The sequence below is a fragment of the Salmo trutta genome, chromosome 12, assembly GCF_901001165.1.
Source record: "Salmo trutta chromosome 12, fSalTru1.1, whole genome shotgun sequence".
Lineage (NCBI taxonomy): Eukaryota > Metazoa > Chordata > Actinopteri > Salmoniformes > Salmonidae > Salmo > Salmo trutta.
The window spans coordinates 25,690,569-25,708,744 of NC_042968.1; the positions used below are offsets into that span (position 1 = coordinate 25,690,569).

Genomic DNA, 18,176 nt, shown 5'->3' on the forward strand with positions numbered 1-18,176 from the left:
TAGAATATCAAGAAGGAAAAATAAAAACGTAAGAAGATCTGAATGGCAAAGTGACTTAAGTGCTACTTAAGTAGTTTTTGGGGTTTCTGTACTTTACTTTACTATTTATATTTTTGACAACTTTTACTTTTACTTCACTACATTCCCAAAGAAAATAATGTACTTTTTATTCCATACATTTTCTCTAATACCTGAAAGTAATCATTACATTTAGACAGGAAAATGATCCAATTCATACACTTATCAAGAGAACATTGCTAGTCATCTCTACTGCCTCTGATCTGGCAGACCACCTAAACACAAATGTCACCTTTGTAAATTAATGAGTGTTGGAGTGTGCCTCTGGCTATCCGTAAATAAAACAATATTTAAAAATTGTGCCATCTGGCATGCATAATATAAGGAATTTGAAATGATTAATACTTTAACTTTTACTTTTGATACTTAAGTATATTTAGAACCAAATACTTTTAGACTTTTACTCAAGTAGTATTTTACTGGGTGACTTTCACTTTTACTTTTCTATTAAGGTATCTTTACTTCAACTCAAGTATGACATTTGAGTACTTTTTCCACCACTGTAAAGTCTGGACTATGACATATGTCATTCACACTTACAGAGCTGTCCCTGTCCCTATCACAAGAAGTGTTCATCAGAATCAACAACCCAGGCGTCCACAACATGTCTATATAAACACAAGTCATCCCAATCAAACATCCCATCAACGTCCACATGAGCACCCCCACTTTCAGACAGATTTCCTCCTCTTGCCGAAGACATTGTTGATGAGCTTGGCCATGGACTTAGAGCCACTGTAGCGGCGGCGGTCGGCCCTGTACTTCAGGTGATCCATGACGTGGCGGATGAGCTTGGTGAAGAGGTTGGATATCTCCAGGTAGTCCTCTGCTGCAGACACCTCCTGGAAGTGGCATCTGTGCTCCTGAGCCAAGGCACGGCCCTCCTCCTCAAACACCTGACGGGCGTGGCACAGGTCCTGCTTGTTCCCCACCAGGCAGATTGGGATGTCCATCTTGTCCATCTCTCTGTCCAAAACAGGCACAGCATGGTCAAAAATCTCCCTTAAACTTTCCTTAAAATGACCATAAACTTGATCAACATATGTGTTTCTGCTGATTCATCATGAATTTCATCTGACGTTCATTACGTTCATCTGAATTAGTAAGGCTTTGTAAACTAGTGCAATGTTTATTGAAGCAGCCCAAAGTATCAAAGGAAAACGAACCAAGTAGGCCAAGTGTTGGCTTCAGTGACGTTACGGAGAGTTTATATAATGCAGACAGACCCTCGCCCAAAGTGCTCTTTTGATATACAGTGAGGGTGACTTCTGCTTCACATTTATTTCCTGGAGTGTCAAACCATCAGGACCCAGCTGAAGTAAAATCTCGCTACACAACTTAAGTCTGACCACCCATGTCATTTTGTGAGCCATATGTGAGTCTTTATCATCTCAAGCTGTCCCAGCTCACTCTTCCACACAGCGTCCGTCGACTGGCTGCAAACCACTTTCACTTAAAGTCCTGTAACAAATGTCCAGTGGAATCCCAATAGTTCCTCTAGTATTTAATCATGTCTTAATTAACGCCTCTGAGAAAATTGGATACAAGCCGTTCTGGGGCGAATTCAATTGAGCATGAGAAATAATTTACTCATATAATTAACTAAGGCGAGCCATGAGGTTGTAAATCCTACAAAACATGTTTATCGAGAAGGAAAAGCTTACACAGCTGCCTTTTGTGTTCACTCTGACTTTTATTTTCTTTATGGTACAACAATGTTAAAATCATGTTGGAATCTGCCACTTTAACTGGTGTGTGCCCCCCTGATAGCCTAAACATCAGTCCAGGAATGGGAATCATTAATTCATCAAAGCCCAATCCCTTTCCTCCGTTAGGCATCAGGCCCTGGGATGCAGGTCACAGTCACTCACCCCTTGCAGCTCTCTCCGCGGGCTTCTTTGATCTGACATAGGATGTTTTGGGCGTTGAGGAAGGACGTTCGGTCGCTGATGTTGTACACCACGATAAATCCATCGGCCCACTCCACCGGCTCTTCCAGGATACATCTGCTCTCTCCACTCTGACAGAGCAGGGGAGAGGGGGGTGGACAACAGATCACAAACACATCCTCACACATCCTACCTGACTTATGGAAACTAATGGGGAAAAATGATGAATTATGTTTTGGTCACTCAAAGGCTATTTTACATGGGAAATTGTCACCCCTGCACCCGCTCCCCCTCCCTGGCGCTCAAAGGCGCCAGGCTCCCCAGCATTACGCACTCCTGCCACCATCATTACACACACCTGCCTTTCCCCGTCACAAGCATCAGCGATTATTGGACTCACCTGGACTCAATCACCGCCGTCCTTATATATATGTCTGGTTCCCCGCTCTGTTCCCTACTTCAGCATTAATTGTTGTTTGTCATTGTTTACTGGTGTGCTGATGCTGTTCCTGTTGTGTTACCTGTCTGTTCCTGATTAAATGTTGACTCCATGTACCTGCTTCTCATCTCCAGCGTCAGTCTTTACAGAATGTTGAAGCCATCATACGAAGCATCTGGGAGTGCTGGCATTCCGGTTGGTGGTGACGTCGGATCCGGGGGGGCGCCACCGATGGAACCAGGGGTGTCTAAGCCAGCTTGTTGGGCTGTCATGCTCTAGCCGGTTGGCTCGGAAGGCGCTCATCCCACGCCGGGCCTCCGCTGGATCATCGGGCTCCCACGCCTCAGCTGGATCGACAGGCTTTCAGGCCCCAGCCAGATTGCCGGGCTCCTATGCCTCAGCCGGTTCGTCGGGAGTTTACGCCCAGCCGGCTTGTCCAGCACCTGTGGTTCGGCCAGCCCATCAGTCTCGCCCAGGTGGGACGCTGGGTGGCGCCCCTAGAGGGGTTGTGTACTGTTACGCCTGCTCCCGCTCCCCCTCGCTGGCACTCGAAGGCACCAGGCTCCCCAGCATTACGCACTCCTGCCAACATCATTACGCACTCCTGCCTTCCCCCCGTCACACGCATCAGCGATTATTGGACTCAATTACCACTGTCATTACCTCCCCTATATCTGTCTGGTTCCCCGCTCTGTTCCCTACTTCAAGCATTAATTGTCATTTGTCATTGTTTACTGGTGTGCTGATGCTGTTCCTGTTGTGTTACCTGTCTGTTCCTGATTAAATGTTAACTCCCCGTACCTGCTTCTCATCTCCAGTGTCGGTCTTTACAGGAAATAGGGTAACTGTGCAAAACCTTTAAACTATTTAATGGAAGTTCATTTTATTAGGTAGCCTCACCCCTCAGAGAACTATGGAATATGAGAAAAGTAATGGGAGATGAAGCTCTTGAGTATAAGCATGTGTTTAAGTCATATCAAAGTTTATTGGTTGCTTACACAGACTTGCAGGTATTATGGCAGGTGCAGCAAAGTGCTTATACAAAGTTGTCTAGGAGCTGGAAACGGGGCAACCGTGTCTGTCTGCGCCATCTTGTCAAAAAAGACTTGCCACAGGAGCTTACAAATTGGTCCTTGCTATCTGGAATCCTTGGGATGTCCCCTACGCCATTGAAGTTGATATTTTCAAATGGATAAGGTTAGGGTTAGGTAAGTGTTATGGTTATGGTTATTGGTAAGGGTAGGGGTTAAGGTTAGGGTTTAGGGTATGGATGTCCAAAGGATGCTGGATAGCACTGACCCTTAGAAATTATAGTTTCAAGTTGTATTATTCCAATGTACGGGATACAAATGGTACACACCGTCCAATGAAGTGCTTACTTACAGGTTCCTTCTCAACAAGAAACAATAAAAGTTAAGAATATGAACATAAAATAAATGGTTCAGTAGAATATAATAAATATTTGAGCATAAGTGTAATACAGGAAGGCACGATTTATAGTCCAATATTTACAGTACACATGTTTTGGGGAAAGAGGGATTGGGGGCAAGTCAAAGACATGTCAACAGTGGATGACTTCTTTTGTTCCATAAAACAGGAAATAGACCAGAGAAAGACATGTACTGTACAGCAGTAGTTCCCAAACTGTGGGGCACGCCCCGGGGTCGGCGGGGGGAACTCAGTCTGGCTTTAAACTTATTCTTGAAAGTTGGAATAGTAGAATGCACAGGGTGCAATTTAGAAATTGGGTAGTGCATCATCGGTATTCCTCTTGTCATGTCAGTCATTGCATACCTTAGAGAGATATTTATAACTTGACAGAATTGTCCAGATCTACTAGCCCATGTCAGCTAATGTTTTTTAACCCATAAATATTGTTGTAATTTTTTTGTCACTCAAATATCACGAATACACATTAGACACATTAGAATTGCAAGAAAATGTGCTTTAAAACTGTTACATTTTCTTTGCACCCCATGACAAATGTGTAGAATTGCAGGAAATAAGCTCCACCAACAAAATTCTCTCCACCAACAAGAGGGGTGTGGACAGTTTGTGTCATGAACAGTGCTTGTGCCCATAGAAATAGACGTGGCACGTGTGTACACACACGGAAGGGCACGGTATGTTCCCTAATGCTGGAAGGGGGGGCCAGAGTGAAAAGTTCGGGAACCTCTAATGCAGAGTACCACTCACACATACCCTAAAAGGTGAATAGATGAAGACAAGGCACATCCTGTTACCTGAGCCTAGGGGAATCATAATAAAACCCAACGTTTGGGAATAAAGGGTACCATATGCGGCTGCATGAGCAGTCAACATGTTCTAGTGCTGCCTGTCTCAGCTTTCCAAGGGCTGTTCATTGTGTACAGTGTGTTCTCAGCTACCGTGGAATATCATAAATCACATCAGAACACAACATACAATCTATTTCCCATGCCATTAGATACTACTATGTTAGACATGAGCTAAAAACATATGAATATATGCAGGGAACAGATCAGATACCTGTGAACATGGATCAAATACTTCCAAGTGTAACAGTCTTCCTTCGATGGAGAGCCTTTTACGGTATAAGGAGTCTGTAACACAAGTTCAAAGAATACTTATTGTAATAGGAAACGTGCAATAGTTCAAATCTGATGTAAATAGTAATGTAATCTACCATTAAATAATGATTACTGTAAGCCTCAAACATCCAGGCCATGATTGTTCTGATGAAGTAGACTGAGTTAATTCATTTAAGGGAAATGTCTGAAATCATATAGCCCTGTGTAAACTGTAACATTAAATGCAGCCATCTTCCAACATGTTAAACAAGCGATGACTAATGGGAACAAGTCAACATGCCAATGACTTCATTCAGAAATTATAAGTTACCCTCGGCAAAGCATATCACATTAAACCAAAACATGTCTTAACACATAGTGTATGTACTGTATGTGAACTTGAAGAATCATTTGAATAATCAGTATAGGATTACTTAAAATTCACTCACAATTAAAATGCCTGTGTGAACTATACTTAACTTCCTGGTGGATCTTGTACTGTGCAGTATGTGTTTCAATTCATGTCAGACTCCCAGGGGTAATAAAGTAATAAAACGTTTTACTTCCTAAATTGATGACATTGGTGAACAGCCAGTAGCAACAGACTGTAACTGTGAATACAACAGATTGCATTTTTATGTCCTGAGAGCATGTCTATATGACATTGTAAAAACATTACTACCCTACATTAAATATGGGTGAGAAATCTGTGTACTCACTGGCGTTGGAAGCATACTCTCCAATGAAACGTTTTGTCAGGAACCTTACCAGAACAGCTGGAGAGGGAGAAATGTGACATGGGTAAGACAGGCTTATTAATAAACAGGAAACAAAAACATAAACAACAAATAGTTGAATTTAGGCTTGGACACTTTGGTCTTAGTAGTGGAACCCTGAACAGTTGTTTGGTAAGCTAAAACAGGGCTGTTCAGTCATGGTGTTTTTCTCCTATTGTGCTCTTCTCCTCCACTCTCCCCTCCATGTGGATTGAACACTGCAGTGGGCTTTCTCCTGCATCTACTTTTATTAGTTTCTACCACAGTATCATTTCTCTCTCTCTCAAGAGACCTTGGTTGAACATGTTCCAGTTAGCTTGAGGGATCACACTTTCCCCTGCCTTACAAGAAAAATAATTCCTCATCAATTAGACGCATGTTCCAACCATCAATCTTCATTTCCTCTCTCCAAAACCTTACATAAATCTAGCAACTTCATTCCTCTTCTAGTTATGATCTAAAAACATTGTGCTTGGAGCTCATGCAGCGATCTCTATCTATCTGTCTAGGTGATCATTTCCCCCTGGTCACGGCTACACTGTAGAATGTTACACTGTTTACAGTGAGGGAAATTACACATTCGTATGGAAAGCATAGAAATAAGCAGTTCAATTGTTCTGTTCATTTAGGAGACCTTGCAAGCCCCTACAGTCAAATACAAGAAACTAGGCAGTTAAAGAAATACTTAATGATGCAAACATATACATTATTCATTCATACACTTACCTGATTTCCCTGCTCCTTCGCTGCCCAGCAGAGCCAACTTGATGTCATTCATGTCTGCAGACTGGAGGTGAGCTGCTGAGAAGGACTACCTGAGCTCTCTTTCTTGCTGCTGTCATGTACGTTAGGCGGTATCAGGATTAGAACTGTGCTTGTAAGAACTGCTCAGCCACAACAGATGCCTGTGGAAAAAAGGAAAACATACACAGTGTTTCATGTCCCCTCCCACCCAATGAGGAGAGTGCCAAGTTGGATTACACAGAGGTCACCACAACACTGAATACCTTAAGAATCTCTCTTGCTCCTTTCCAGTTAAAACATTAATAGTAGCTACAGGGAGAAATGGCACTCGACGTAACTTTAAAAAATTTATATTTTTTCCAAATAATTTGATTACTTTCTTTCATTTATTGTTTTCCCCCCTCAGGACATGGCAGAAAATTGTAATATATTTGACCGCAATTTACAATGCAGACATCTAAAAAGACAAAACTTTGATGCTTTCTATATGGCTCTTTCACATTCACTGTACCAGCCTACAGTCCAACCTATCTAGGGTTTGTCCTTGGCCTCTGGGTACACACTATGTAAGCTGCTGAACATCTGCCATGCTGTGGGGATGGACAGGGCTTTAGGAAGACCAGAAACAGTTAATACCTCTGATACCTCCCAATTACCATGGCTAACACATAAGCTCCAACTGCACAGCATTAAATGCCAACATATGTCCAACGTATGAGGCATGGTTTGATTGCCGGGTTCAGTACCTTTGAAAGGGAGGTACAACAATCCACTTTCCCTTTTTCCCCCCACAGTTCAAAAAGAACGAAGAAAGTCATTAAATTCTTCAAACTTCAATTTCATGGACTGCTTCACTAGTCAAAAAGTCCTTTCATTTATTTGTATTTTTTACACTGGCTGGCAGTTTTTTCCCCATGTCTACCGCTGTCATTGTTGACTAAAGTTCACAGGGATGTCACATAATTATCCTGTTATGTTTCATTTTACGTCTGTTGACTGAAAGGTCGCAGACCCCAGGAATAAAAGGCTTAAAATGTGCCCAGGACCAAAAATTATGCAGCACATTGTTGCCTGATTGTTCCATGAGTAGAATGAAATCAATAAGCTTCACTGAGGGAAGCACAGCAGGGAGACAAGACTGAACACTGTACAGAAAAAAGACACATTGGACAAATTCAATGCAGACAACATCACATTATGACAATCAATGAAGCCAGCACTTTATTGTATGAGAGTGACAATAAACAGGTAGAATCAGGTAGAAGACAAGACACAGAACAGAACAGCTGGGGGGATGCCTAAATGGTGGACGGAGTAAAAACAGGTAACAACAACACCCTTGTCACTTAGTATCCCATGTTTTATATTCTGTACCAGCTATTATCTAAGAGCTCTCATGAAATAACAACAAGAGAGTGGTACTCTTGAAAACACGCAAATGAAGACGATTGTCTCTCAGAAACAGTGTTTAGTGTATTATTTCTGTCTTTCAGATCCACAGTTCCTAGACTGCAGTTTGGGCCCTACCATACCCTAATGGCTCTGGACTTGTGGAAGTGTATCAACCCACAGTCATAGGAGACTTTTAACCTACAGCCAGAAATCCTTCATGTTGTCAGACAGACAAGCGCTGTTCATATCAACTTATCTTAAGAAACAGCCATGAACTGATCTCAAACTGCCACTTGGGACTATTACCCCGAATGCATCGAGGGGGTCGAACTATTGTTATTCAACAATAACATATGACTTCACCACATACAAAACACTTAACACTGATTGACTGGGGCTCCCCTTAAAAGAAATGCTACCGATTTACCTATTAAAATATATCCCTGCTCCCATATGTGTGTCAAAAACAGACATCACAATACCAAATAAAGTAAGGAGGTAGTTCATAAGGTTAGGAACTTTTATGAACTACACCATTCCCCTAAAGTTAAGTAGTAATCACATCATTTTTACTAGCAGAAAAACGGGGGAAAAACACCACTAGTCCCGCAAAAATGTTATCCTTTATTGGTAATGTTAAGAAAGAAATTATGTGTGCTCTTGACATGAGGCAGGGGCCAGCAGCAGAGCAGCATTTCCAGGGTAAAGAGAGGTTTAAACGCTGCAGGCAGAGTGATTACATCATGTCTGTCTTCAGGAGAACCTCCTGGGAGCAGCATCTCCCTCCAGCATTGTCAGGACAGCAAGCAGACAATCAGCGTCTTAATCCTGCAGGTATTGAGGGAATTCTCCCAGACAGCACTCTGATCTGATTGAAGACTCATCAGGATACTGTCTATAGAGATGAACCAGAATGAGTCTATTGGAGTGAGAGTGTGCATCCCAAATGGCACCCAATTCCTGTATAGTGCACTGCTTTTGACCATGGCTCGTATGGCTCTGGTCAAAAGTAATACACTTTGTAGGAAATAAGATGCCATTTGGAATGCATCCGTGGGGCAGGATTCACTGGAATAATAAGATTTTCTAACAGCAAATGTGTGTTTCTCTCAGGAAGGAAAGATGATATCATCTCTTGGGATGGAACAAGTAACCCAGCTTGGTTCCTTTCATCAAGGGAGACCTGCAACCACTGGGAGGGGAAAGGAATTCACTCTTGATCCAGTACATTTTTAGACAGGAATATATGTGAGAGGTCTTTTGATACAAATGAATCACTGCTGGTCAGCCTCTAGGTGCTAAAGTTGGCACGTTTTAAGTGCTCCGCAGTTCATGCCTTGCTGAAATTCTATTTCTAGTTTGCATTTTTCATTAGAATTTGGGGCTTAGGATTTCTTAACTTTTGAAAGACACGTCTTTGGCCTATCTACATGGATTTCATTGGACATGCAAATCCATTAAATCCATCATGATTTTCCTTGATTAAAACATTCAAAAGTATGGTTAGAGCGAGTATGAAAGGAGCATAGATCGTATTCTTTAGTTAATAATTAATGATGGTGTAATATGAGATTGTTTTGCCAAAACTACAGTGTGTTTTATCATCTTGTTGCTCACAACTCTGCTAAAGTCTTTTCCAGACTCCCCCACATTAAGATGATCCTATCATTATTAATAGGCTGCCATGATTGCGTCTCGAGAGAAAATGACTTACGGTCAATGATGGAAATGTCTGAGCTGTCCAAAAGACCACTCCCATCTCTGTGATGCGAAGACCCACCAGTCTGCTGCTAGCTAGCCCACAGACAAGACAGCACTGCTTCTCACTGCTCACCACTCACAGAATCAGGCTGTGTCCTCATTACAGTCCAGCCAGGGCCGGCCCTAGGTATAAGCGACATAAGGCCCCGCAACCGCTAGGGGGCCCCCGACCCACATTTTTTAAATAAAATATAAATAATTTTAGGAACTCAGTCGGGGTTTCAACTTACTGTTGAGAGTTAGAATAGTAGAATACGCAAGGTGCAATTTCAGAATTTGGTTGTGCATCAGCAGTTTTCTCTTGTAATTTCAGGTTGGATAAAAGCAGAAGACTAATTTCCATCTTGCATGGACTAATAAAGTATATCTTATCTTAATCATGGTCGAATTACCGACCGGGCACACAGGGCACATGCCCAGGGGGCCTCAATTGATTTTGTTAGTCATTCTCACTCAGATATCATATTAACATGGTATAAGTCATGGCAAAATGTGTAGAATTGCAGGAAAGTAGTTGTAAAACCAACCAAATTATGCTTAGGGCCCCCAAAAGGCTAGAGCCGGCCCTGCATCCACCAGACTGCTCTGTTATTTGTTATTTAACTAGGCAAGTCAGTTAAGAACAAATTCTTATTTATAACGGCCTAGGAACAGTTGGTTAACTGCCTTGTTCAGGAGCAGAACAACATATTTTTACCTTGTCAGCTCGGGGATTCGCTCTAGCAACCTTTTGGTTACTGGCCCAATACTCTAACCACTAGGCTACCTGCTAACCGGCAGGTTATTCTTGTCCCTTTAGTGAAACATTTCAGTGTGGAATGCTTTAATGTCTGCATGATGGTTCAATCAAGACTTTCGAGGATAATTGAATTAGAAAATTGGTCGGGGCTAGCCGGTGGTTTTCAAAGGGAGCCAGGATTAATCATACATCATTCACTGCCCTCAACCATAAGCAACCATAAGGACCCTGTGAATCACCTTTAATGGAAGATTACACTCAAAGTGAATGATTTAAAGGGTTCCAGGCAACGCATAATGTTCTAACTCATTAAGAGAAAATGACTTTTAGGTAGGAAAAGTCTTGGACAAACAGAGAATCAGTGCTTTGAGGAAAGTTTGCATGGTAGGCTGACACAGCAACTTTTAAACACTTTTTATCTCCATTAAATATTTAGTAAGGCATGTTATCTTTCTTGGATATGACTAGCTGCTGTAAATAAAGGAAGATGAAAGAAGTTGTGAAATAGCTTACATCAACATAAATGTGGTTATTTTAGGAGATTATTTTCCTTCATGTCTTGAACAACAAACTCACAATCCTGAGAAGTCTTCTGCATTAATACCCACTGATGCTCTGGCTCCATGTCTCCAGTAGGCAACGCATCCTGCATCTTGTCAAGTCCACAGCAACACCGCCCATATGGAGAAGAGGTGGGACACTGACTGACACTTGACTGTCGGCAACTAATCACAACCCCATTCTGTCAAATCCCCCAAAAACTCTGGAAATGACTCATACCTTTAAGCTTATTACATATATTTTAGGTAGTAACTAGTAAGAAGACTATGTTGATACAAAACATGTCTTTGTCGGTTAAAGATAGACATTTATTATTTCCATAACCCCATAAAACAACTTCAGACAGAATAGAAATGAGGAATCAAAAGGAATCGTAGAAGAATAGCAAGGACCGTTTCAAATACAGCACTTTCCAACTGTTCTTTATTAAATTGACATTTCTTGATACCAGCTAACTCTGAGAGGGTCTTTGTAGCTTTTAGGATTCAATATTAGAGATGGAAGCAGAGATATTCCATATTGAAAAGTCCAAATGACATACTACAGAGAAAAAAATACCTACAATCATTTTAAGTCCATTTGTTTATTCAAATAGCAAACTTAGCTTGATCCGACAGTTCATTTCAGCTATTAATTTGCAGCAACCTTTAAAAAAATACAGCCAGCTCTACTGTATTGCAGCAGCCATTTTACATAAATGAAAAAGTAACATGTACATTCTACATAGAAACTACAGAATGTTGAAATAACATAACATTACTCTTAAGTCAGTCTTAACTTCGCCAGGTCTTTCTACTTATTCACACTGGATCACATACCTTCCACTTCCATTAAGCCTGAGAAATAATCATTATTAATACTGGCCTTATACTAATGAAGTAGAATTTCATTAGGATTGAATAAATGCAAATTTAAAGCATATGTGCCTTGCAATACTATTGTGAAATTTCAACTAAAGGTATGTTCATTTTTATATTTATCTTAATCTTCTTTGAATACCCCCTTGGTTCAATATGAACTTAACCTTAACCTTAACCTTTGTTCTCAGTCATTGCTGCTGAAGATAGGGCGCCCTCTGTCAGTCACTCAAATCATTACCGTAAAAAAAGGGAGGCCATACATAACATTCTATACTGTACTTTAAGTGCATATAGGACAGAGAGACATATTATATATATATTTATATATTTATATATATATTTATATATATATATATATATAAAATGCAAGACAGAAATATTAACATTAATAGTCTGTATTTACTAATTTCCTGCAATCATTTAGCCACTAAAAACATTCAATATTAATATATAAAACAAGATAATGTAGAGTTTAACATTTATAAATATGTTTACCATTTATCAATACTGACCTTGTAGGTTTTGCTGTATATATGATGGAGAATCTACAAATATAGGTAGAATCTCCAAATATATCTGAAACAAAAAACAAATACCAGAAATGCAGTTTATAAAGGCATAATAAGTATAAAGATGTAAGTCAGATTATAGTTATACAATAATATTTGACACAAATATCAGGCCAAATTAAGAGCAGATAAGCTTTATAATGAAGAAGTACAATTCTCAAAATGTAAATATGTACATACAATCCCTTCATAAAAACTCAGCTTCCTCTCTTGGATGGAAACGTCCAGTGCAATATCATGTCATACTGTCCTTCAAAATAGCCAGTGATAGGCTCTGCCCCACTGCCTACTACTAGAAGTTATGCTTCCTCCAGTTCAGAGAGTGCCTCCTCTTCCTCTTTCTGTGGCACTGCTCTCTCTTCTCTGGCCAGGGGAAGCCTCCTTCGGCCGCTCTGTACACCTCGTCGTACTCATCGCTGTCGGAGTCCTCCTCGGCTGCAGGGAAGGCCCTGTCTGGGAACACCTCCCTGAGTTTGGAGCTGAAAAACGTCTCCAGGCTGCGACCTGCCTGGGCCACCTCTGAGTCCGGCTGGAGGACAGACAGTGAAACCAGACATTAAACACAGATCATCTCAGGTCTTACTACTGTGACCCGGATCAGTACTTACAATTGCATTGTGGGACATTTAATAATGTAAATGATACAATAAAATATGCATTTACAATATAGCACTGAAAGAGTGGTCAATATATACAGTTTAACCTCTATCACTAAAATATTATTATTAATCTATATCACTTACATAATTGAACTTTGCACAGTTCCTGAACATGAGGGAGACATCAGCCACAAACTCATCAGGGGAATAGTAGTGGTGAGTGCTCCTCTTGCTGAGTTTGGCCCTGATCACAGACAGATCCATGGGCCTTTTGATTATCTGGTAGTAGTGGCGAGCCTAGGTTTCAAAACAGGCTTTATTAAACCAGATCACTGTGTTTTTGCAGAGTATTGTGAATTCTAACATGCTGATTAAGAATGAGATTGGGATCACTTACCAGTGGACTGACCGGCTCATGGAAGGGAGCACTTAGCATGTTGCTGCAGATCAACAGAGTCAACCTCTCACATTTCTACAGAGGGGGGACAACATTGATTTCTTACGATAAATAACATTTACTGTAACTAGTAGGTGTGAAACACCACTTACAGAAGACATTGAGCCCTCCTTGACACAAATGACTCGTCATTACCAGTAATATTTTGAGTCCCTTGTCAGTTGATTTAAATTTTCATAATGAAGAATAATACTTACTCTCTGGTCACAAGCAGAGAGCCCATGAGGCAATGGCTTTCCTGAACATTCTGCAGCCAGCCTCTGGTTCTCACAGTCATACTCCACCTCTGGCTGCTGGATATCTCTGCAGAAGGTACACACCCAGTCACCCCTGAAGTGGGAGAGGACACAGAGGCAGACATTGGTTATCTTCAACCACAGAGCAGTAGTGTAGACAAGACTGATGGATGAGAGAAGTGAGGCGTCACAAATGGACCCTTATTCTACTTTTGACCAGAGCCTTATGAGCTCTATGAGCCCTATAAGCCTTATGAGCCCTATGAGCCCTGTGAGCCCTATGAGCCCTATGAACCCTATGAGCCTTATGTGCCCCATGAGCCCTATGAGCCCTATGAACCCTATGAGCCCTATGAGCCCTATGAACCCTATGAGCCTTATGTGCCCCATGAGCCCTATGAGCCCTATGAACCCTATGAGCCCTATGAGCCCTATGAACACTATGAGCCTTATGTGCCCCATGAGCCCTATGAGCCCTGGTCAAAAGTAATGCATTATAAAGGCAATCGGGTGCCATTTGGGACCCAGTCTATGACTTATGGCGGTGAGATGACTTACGTGGGGAAGCTGAGGAGAGTGGGCACATGGCAGGACAGGTGGAAGACTTTGGGACAGTGGTCACAGCACAGAAGGTCTCCTCCGATCAGACAGACGGCACAGAAGTCTTCACTCTCCATCTCCATGGTCTCTGCCCCAGGCAGGGCCTGCTCGGCTCCTTCACAATGCCTCTGTGGACCAGGGTCTGCATGCAGGGCCCTCTGGGCTGGAGGGGACTCCACTCCTGGTTCAGGACTTAGAGAGGCTGGGTCAGGACTGATAGAGGCTGGGTCAGGGGCTGAGTCTGGCTCCGATTCAAGATCTGGTCCAGATTCTGCAGACCCTTGTGATTCAGGGGGTTGTGCACAGTCTGATTCCAGGTCTGAATCTAATCCCGGACGTGTTTCCGATGGAAAACGGGGGTCTGAGCCAGGATCAGGTTGGAGGTCCGATTCTATATCAGCCTCCGATTCCGCATCAGCATCCAGGTTTTCACCATTCTCTGATTCTTCACTACCTTCTGATTCCCCTCTAGGTTCTGATTCCACACTAGGTTCTGATTCCACACTAGGTTCTGATTCCACACTAGGTTCTGATTCCCCTCTAGGTTCTGATTCCACACTAGGTTCTGATTCCACACTAGGTTCTGATTCCACACTAGGTTCAGATTCTGTAGCAGGAGATTCCTCATCAGCAACTGATTCCAGATCAGCCTCCGATGCAGACTCAGCTTGTGGGTCAGATTCTGGTTGTGGGTCAGACTCTTGCTGGGCATCCGATTCTGGTTGTGGGTCCGAGTCCAGTTCAGGGTCAGAAACAGTTTCTGAGATTGACCTGGGATCTGAGTCAGAGTCAAGGTCAGGTGCAGAGAAAGGTTTAGGTGGGGGTGATACAAGATCAGTGGCGGGTACTTGCAGTGTGAGCGCTTTGTGAGGACTGTGTCCTCCATGCTCAGGCCAATCATTGATTACTGGAGGTGGGAGAGATTGATTGATAGTGTGTCTCTCTGAGTATTGTTTATCCAGAGACGGGCTGACCGTTGCGACCTTGGCTTCTTTTGATATTCCCTGTAGACAAAGTACAGAGTTTGACATTTAGAACATGCCAGTAGTATTTTACCCTGATGTGAAACACATTGCAGCTTAGTTCAGACCTCTTCTCCGGGCTAATTGCTGCCGCTTATAAGAACCAGCTGCTGGACAAAACTAGTTCAGACATAATGTTTATTGTGGTTATGAAACTAGTATAATCTGACATCATAGACTTTCTGGAAGAGAAGAGAGTTCACAGTGTTTTAGTGGAGCCTACCTCAGTCATCTTGTCCTTCCATCCCCTCTGTGGAACAGGTCCGGTCCTTTCTGTTGCAGTGTCTGGCAGAGGGTCACTCTGTCGCCGCCCCTGTGGTGGGATCCGAGACACCAGGATCTTCAGCCTTTCCAAACACACCACAGGAACCTTGGAACTGGAACTCCCAGGTTCCTTCGGAACCTCTCTGTCACTGATGTATGAAGAGGGAAGTGGTGAAGCAACATAACTTTAGCTTTTCCCCTTTTGACTTCAACTTATTTTTTGAAGATTAGTGTGATGTTTAAATAGAATGTACCTGTTGTCTGGAGTCTTTCTTGGTATTCTGCATTTTCCTTTCACGTCATGCCCAGTCTCATCATATGCATAGACATAATCTGGTAAACAGGAGAAATAATAATCCCTTGATGAATCCATTTAACTGATGTGAAGGCAGAATTTGGATATTAGTGATGATGATACTGTATTCATCTCTCAGTGTTCATATGTTTATATAAGAGCATATTGTTACTACATAATCAGAACATATTTATTGAGAGAGTGAGATGTAATTTATTATAGCCATGGTGTACAATATTGGCAGCTAGATCTGAATTGCAGTGTACAGTGTATACATAAATAAATAATCTGAGAAATGTATATTGTATTATAATAAATAAAGGATAAATGTGTAATATTTGGAAGTAAGTGGCTCAGTACCAGGCTCTGTCTTGTAGATGGTCAAAGGCGACAGGCATAGGCTGGGCTGTCCTCTGGAGGGAGGAGTGGCCAAGGATCTCTCCAAGGAGGCCACAGATCTTATCACTCCATCAGAAGACAGCCTCCTCCGCCTGAGATCCAGAAAACCATGCTGAGGGAGGGAATCAGTCATAATCAACATCAACTACTATATCAAGCACAGACACCAACCATATTATACATCCAAAGTTTGTAAGAATAAGGAGGAGGGACACCTTAGTGTTAGCTTTAGGAATGTGTTTAGTAAGATAAACCAGATATCGTTACAAAACATTATTGGTATTGTACTACATCATGCTACAAAGTCAACTGCAGAGACAAAAACAAGAAAAGGCTTTGCCACCAAAAACCTGGAACCTGATTGACCCAAAAGGTAATTTTCTTAAATGTACCTTTAAACAGCAACACTAGCAACTTTGTCCAATTTGTTTGCAATAAAAGCAAATGGACTCATTGCTGTATCAGTTCTGTTTTTTGGTAATGTGTTTTACCCTCTGCAAAGAAATTACATTGCCAAGTATGTAACAAGAACAAGGTTTTAAGTCTGACAGCCAAACCTTTCTGCCACATTTATATGTATCCCTTTAAAATCAAATCCAAAACTGCTGAGACTGTGCCTTAAAATAACTTTTTAATCTGACATATTGTAATAGATACAGTATTTGGAATTTTGTTTTCTTTTACAATGTTATTTTCTTTGTAGCTATTCTGTAATGTCCCTAATGGAACTGTATAATGGCATGTCTCTTATAAAAGCTCTGATCAAAACAGCCTTAACAGCTAGACAGCCTTAACAGCTAGACAGCCTTAACAGCTAGACAGCCTTAAGAAGCTGACATGTAATAATGGAAGTCAAAGACAATAGGCATGACCCTCGATCACAAATAAAATGTCCATTAATTGTCCATTGAAAATCTTATAATAGAATGCCAGTCATTTATTAAGAATTGCTTGTCTCCAGTCAGCCATGACCTTTCACCTGCACTCTCCTTGGTAACAGTAGGCATAGAATTACATGAATTATAGGATCTCTATGGCAGCAGGTCTCTGTTCATTAATGAGTTAATGGGTTACCTGGTCTGCCATGCGTCCCCGTTCCACGGCTGCTGTTGCTGTTGCTAAGCTGTGGGTGGCCCCCAGGGGCCTGTCTGTGGAGGGGCTGTTGGAGGGGCCTGCCAGTTCTGGTGGGATGCTCTGGGATCGACTCTTCCTCCCACACAGTGAGCTGGGCCTGCTGCTCTGAGCATCAACACTGAACCCATGGGTCGTCACAGACATCTCCAGTGAAGTGGATCTCTGTCAGGACACAGAAACACAAAAGCAGACTGCCTCAGCACACTCTACTGTTGCTGACTGAGCATCATACAACACAGGTGCATCTATTCATGTCATAGCAACAGAGACACAGTGCGGTGGTGGGAGGTGTGAGGCAGAACAACCTTCAGTATCACACGCACTAAGGACGCCACTCAGAATCCATTCTGTGAGCCCTGCCTGTCTGATTAAAAACAACACAATCGCTACAAAACCCATTCATTTCAGCGAGAGACGGCCCACACAACTGCTCACAACATCGTTATTTTACTGATAATGAAGGGCTTAGTTACAACACCAATTATCGTATGTAAATCCACTATCAGAAGTGTGTTAGCTAGGCTCCTTTGAATAAGCGGCATTAGCACATCACAGATTAGACTCTCTTTCTGTCTCTCCTCCATTGGCCTTCCCCTCTCGTCATCATTTCACTAATGCAAGTTTTCCAAAAAGCCCCCAGCAACTGTGTCTCTGTGCTAATGCAGCCATACGCCTGACAAAGCTCGAGCACTAGCCTGTCTCAGCACCCCTCCTCTTCCTCTCCCCCTCCTCTTCCTCTCACCTCTCCTTCCTTCCCTCCTTTTTTTCTCTGTCTTATTTCTCACAGTGCGCCACACACCATGGAGATTTAGA

At 42.1% G+C, this 18,176-nt stretch overlaps 2 protein-coding genes across 9 annotated transcripts in view; both read right to left on the reverse strand.

The window, feature by feature from the left end:
- Nucleotides 1–525: 525 nt before the first annotated feature.
- On the reverse strand, nt 526–9,665 carry LOC115203245 (ras-related and estrogen-regulated growth inhibitor-like protein). Its single transcript, XM_029767766.1, has 6 exons — nt 9,582–9,665; nt 6,458–6,636; nt 5,675–5,731; nt 4,915–4,988; nt 1,950–2,098; nt 526–1,044 (listed from the first exon to the last, which is right to left on the reverse strand). Exons 2-6 carry the CDS (start codon nt 6,507–6,509, stop codon nt 750–752), a joined length of 627 nt encoding a protein of 208 aa, XP_029623626.1. The 5' UTR covers nt 6,510–6,636; nt 9,582–9,665; the 3' UTR covers nt 526–749.
- A 1,656-nt stretch (nt 9,666–11,321) lies between these two features.
- LOC115203247 (tripartite motif-containing protein 66) overlaps nt 11,322–18,176 on the reverse strand; it is a 28,471-nt gene continuing 21,616 nt past the window's right edge. For all 8 annotated transcript variants that reach the window (XM_029767772.1, XM_029767768.1, XM_029767767.1 and 5 more), the window contains 9 exons: nt 17,304–17,525; nt 16,191–16,341; nt 15,790–15,868; nt 15,495–15,684; nt 14,208–15,253; nt 13,611–13,743; nt 13,354–13,428; nt 13,101–13,253; nt 11,322–12,886 (listed from right to left, as the gene is read on the reverse strand). In XM_029767772.1, the coding sequence (XP_029623632.1) occupies nt 12,650–12,886; nt 13,101–13,253; nt 13,354–13,428; nt 13,611–13,743; nt 14,208–15,253; nt 15,495–15,684; nt 15,790–15,868; nt 16,191–16,341; nt 17,304–17,525 (2,286 nt within the window). In that variant the 3' untranslated portion in view covers nt 11,322–12,649. The remainder of the gene's footprint in view (nt 12,887–13,100; nt 13,254–13,353; nt 13,429–13,610; nt 13,744–14,207; nt 15,254–15,494; nt 15,685–15,789; nt 15,869–16,190; nt 16,342–17,303; nt 17,526–18,176) is intronic.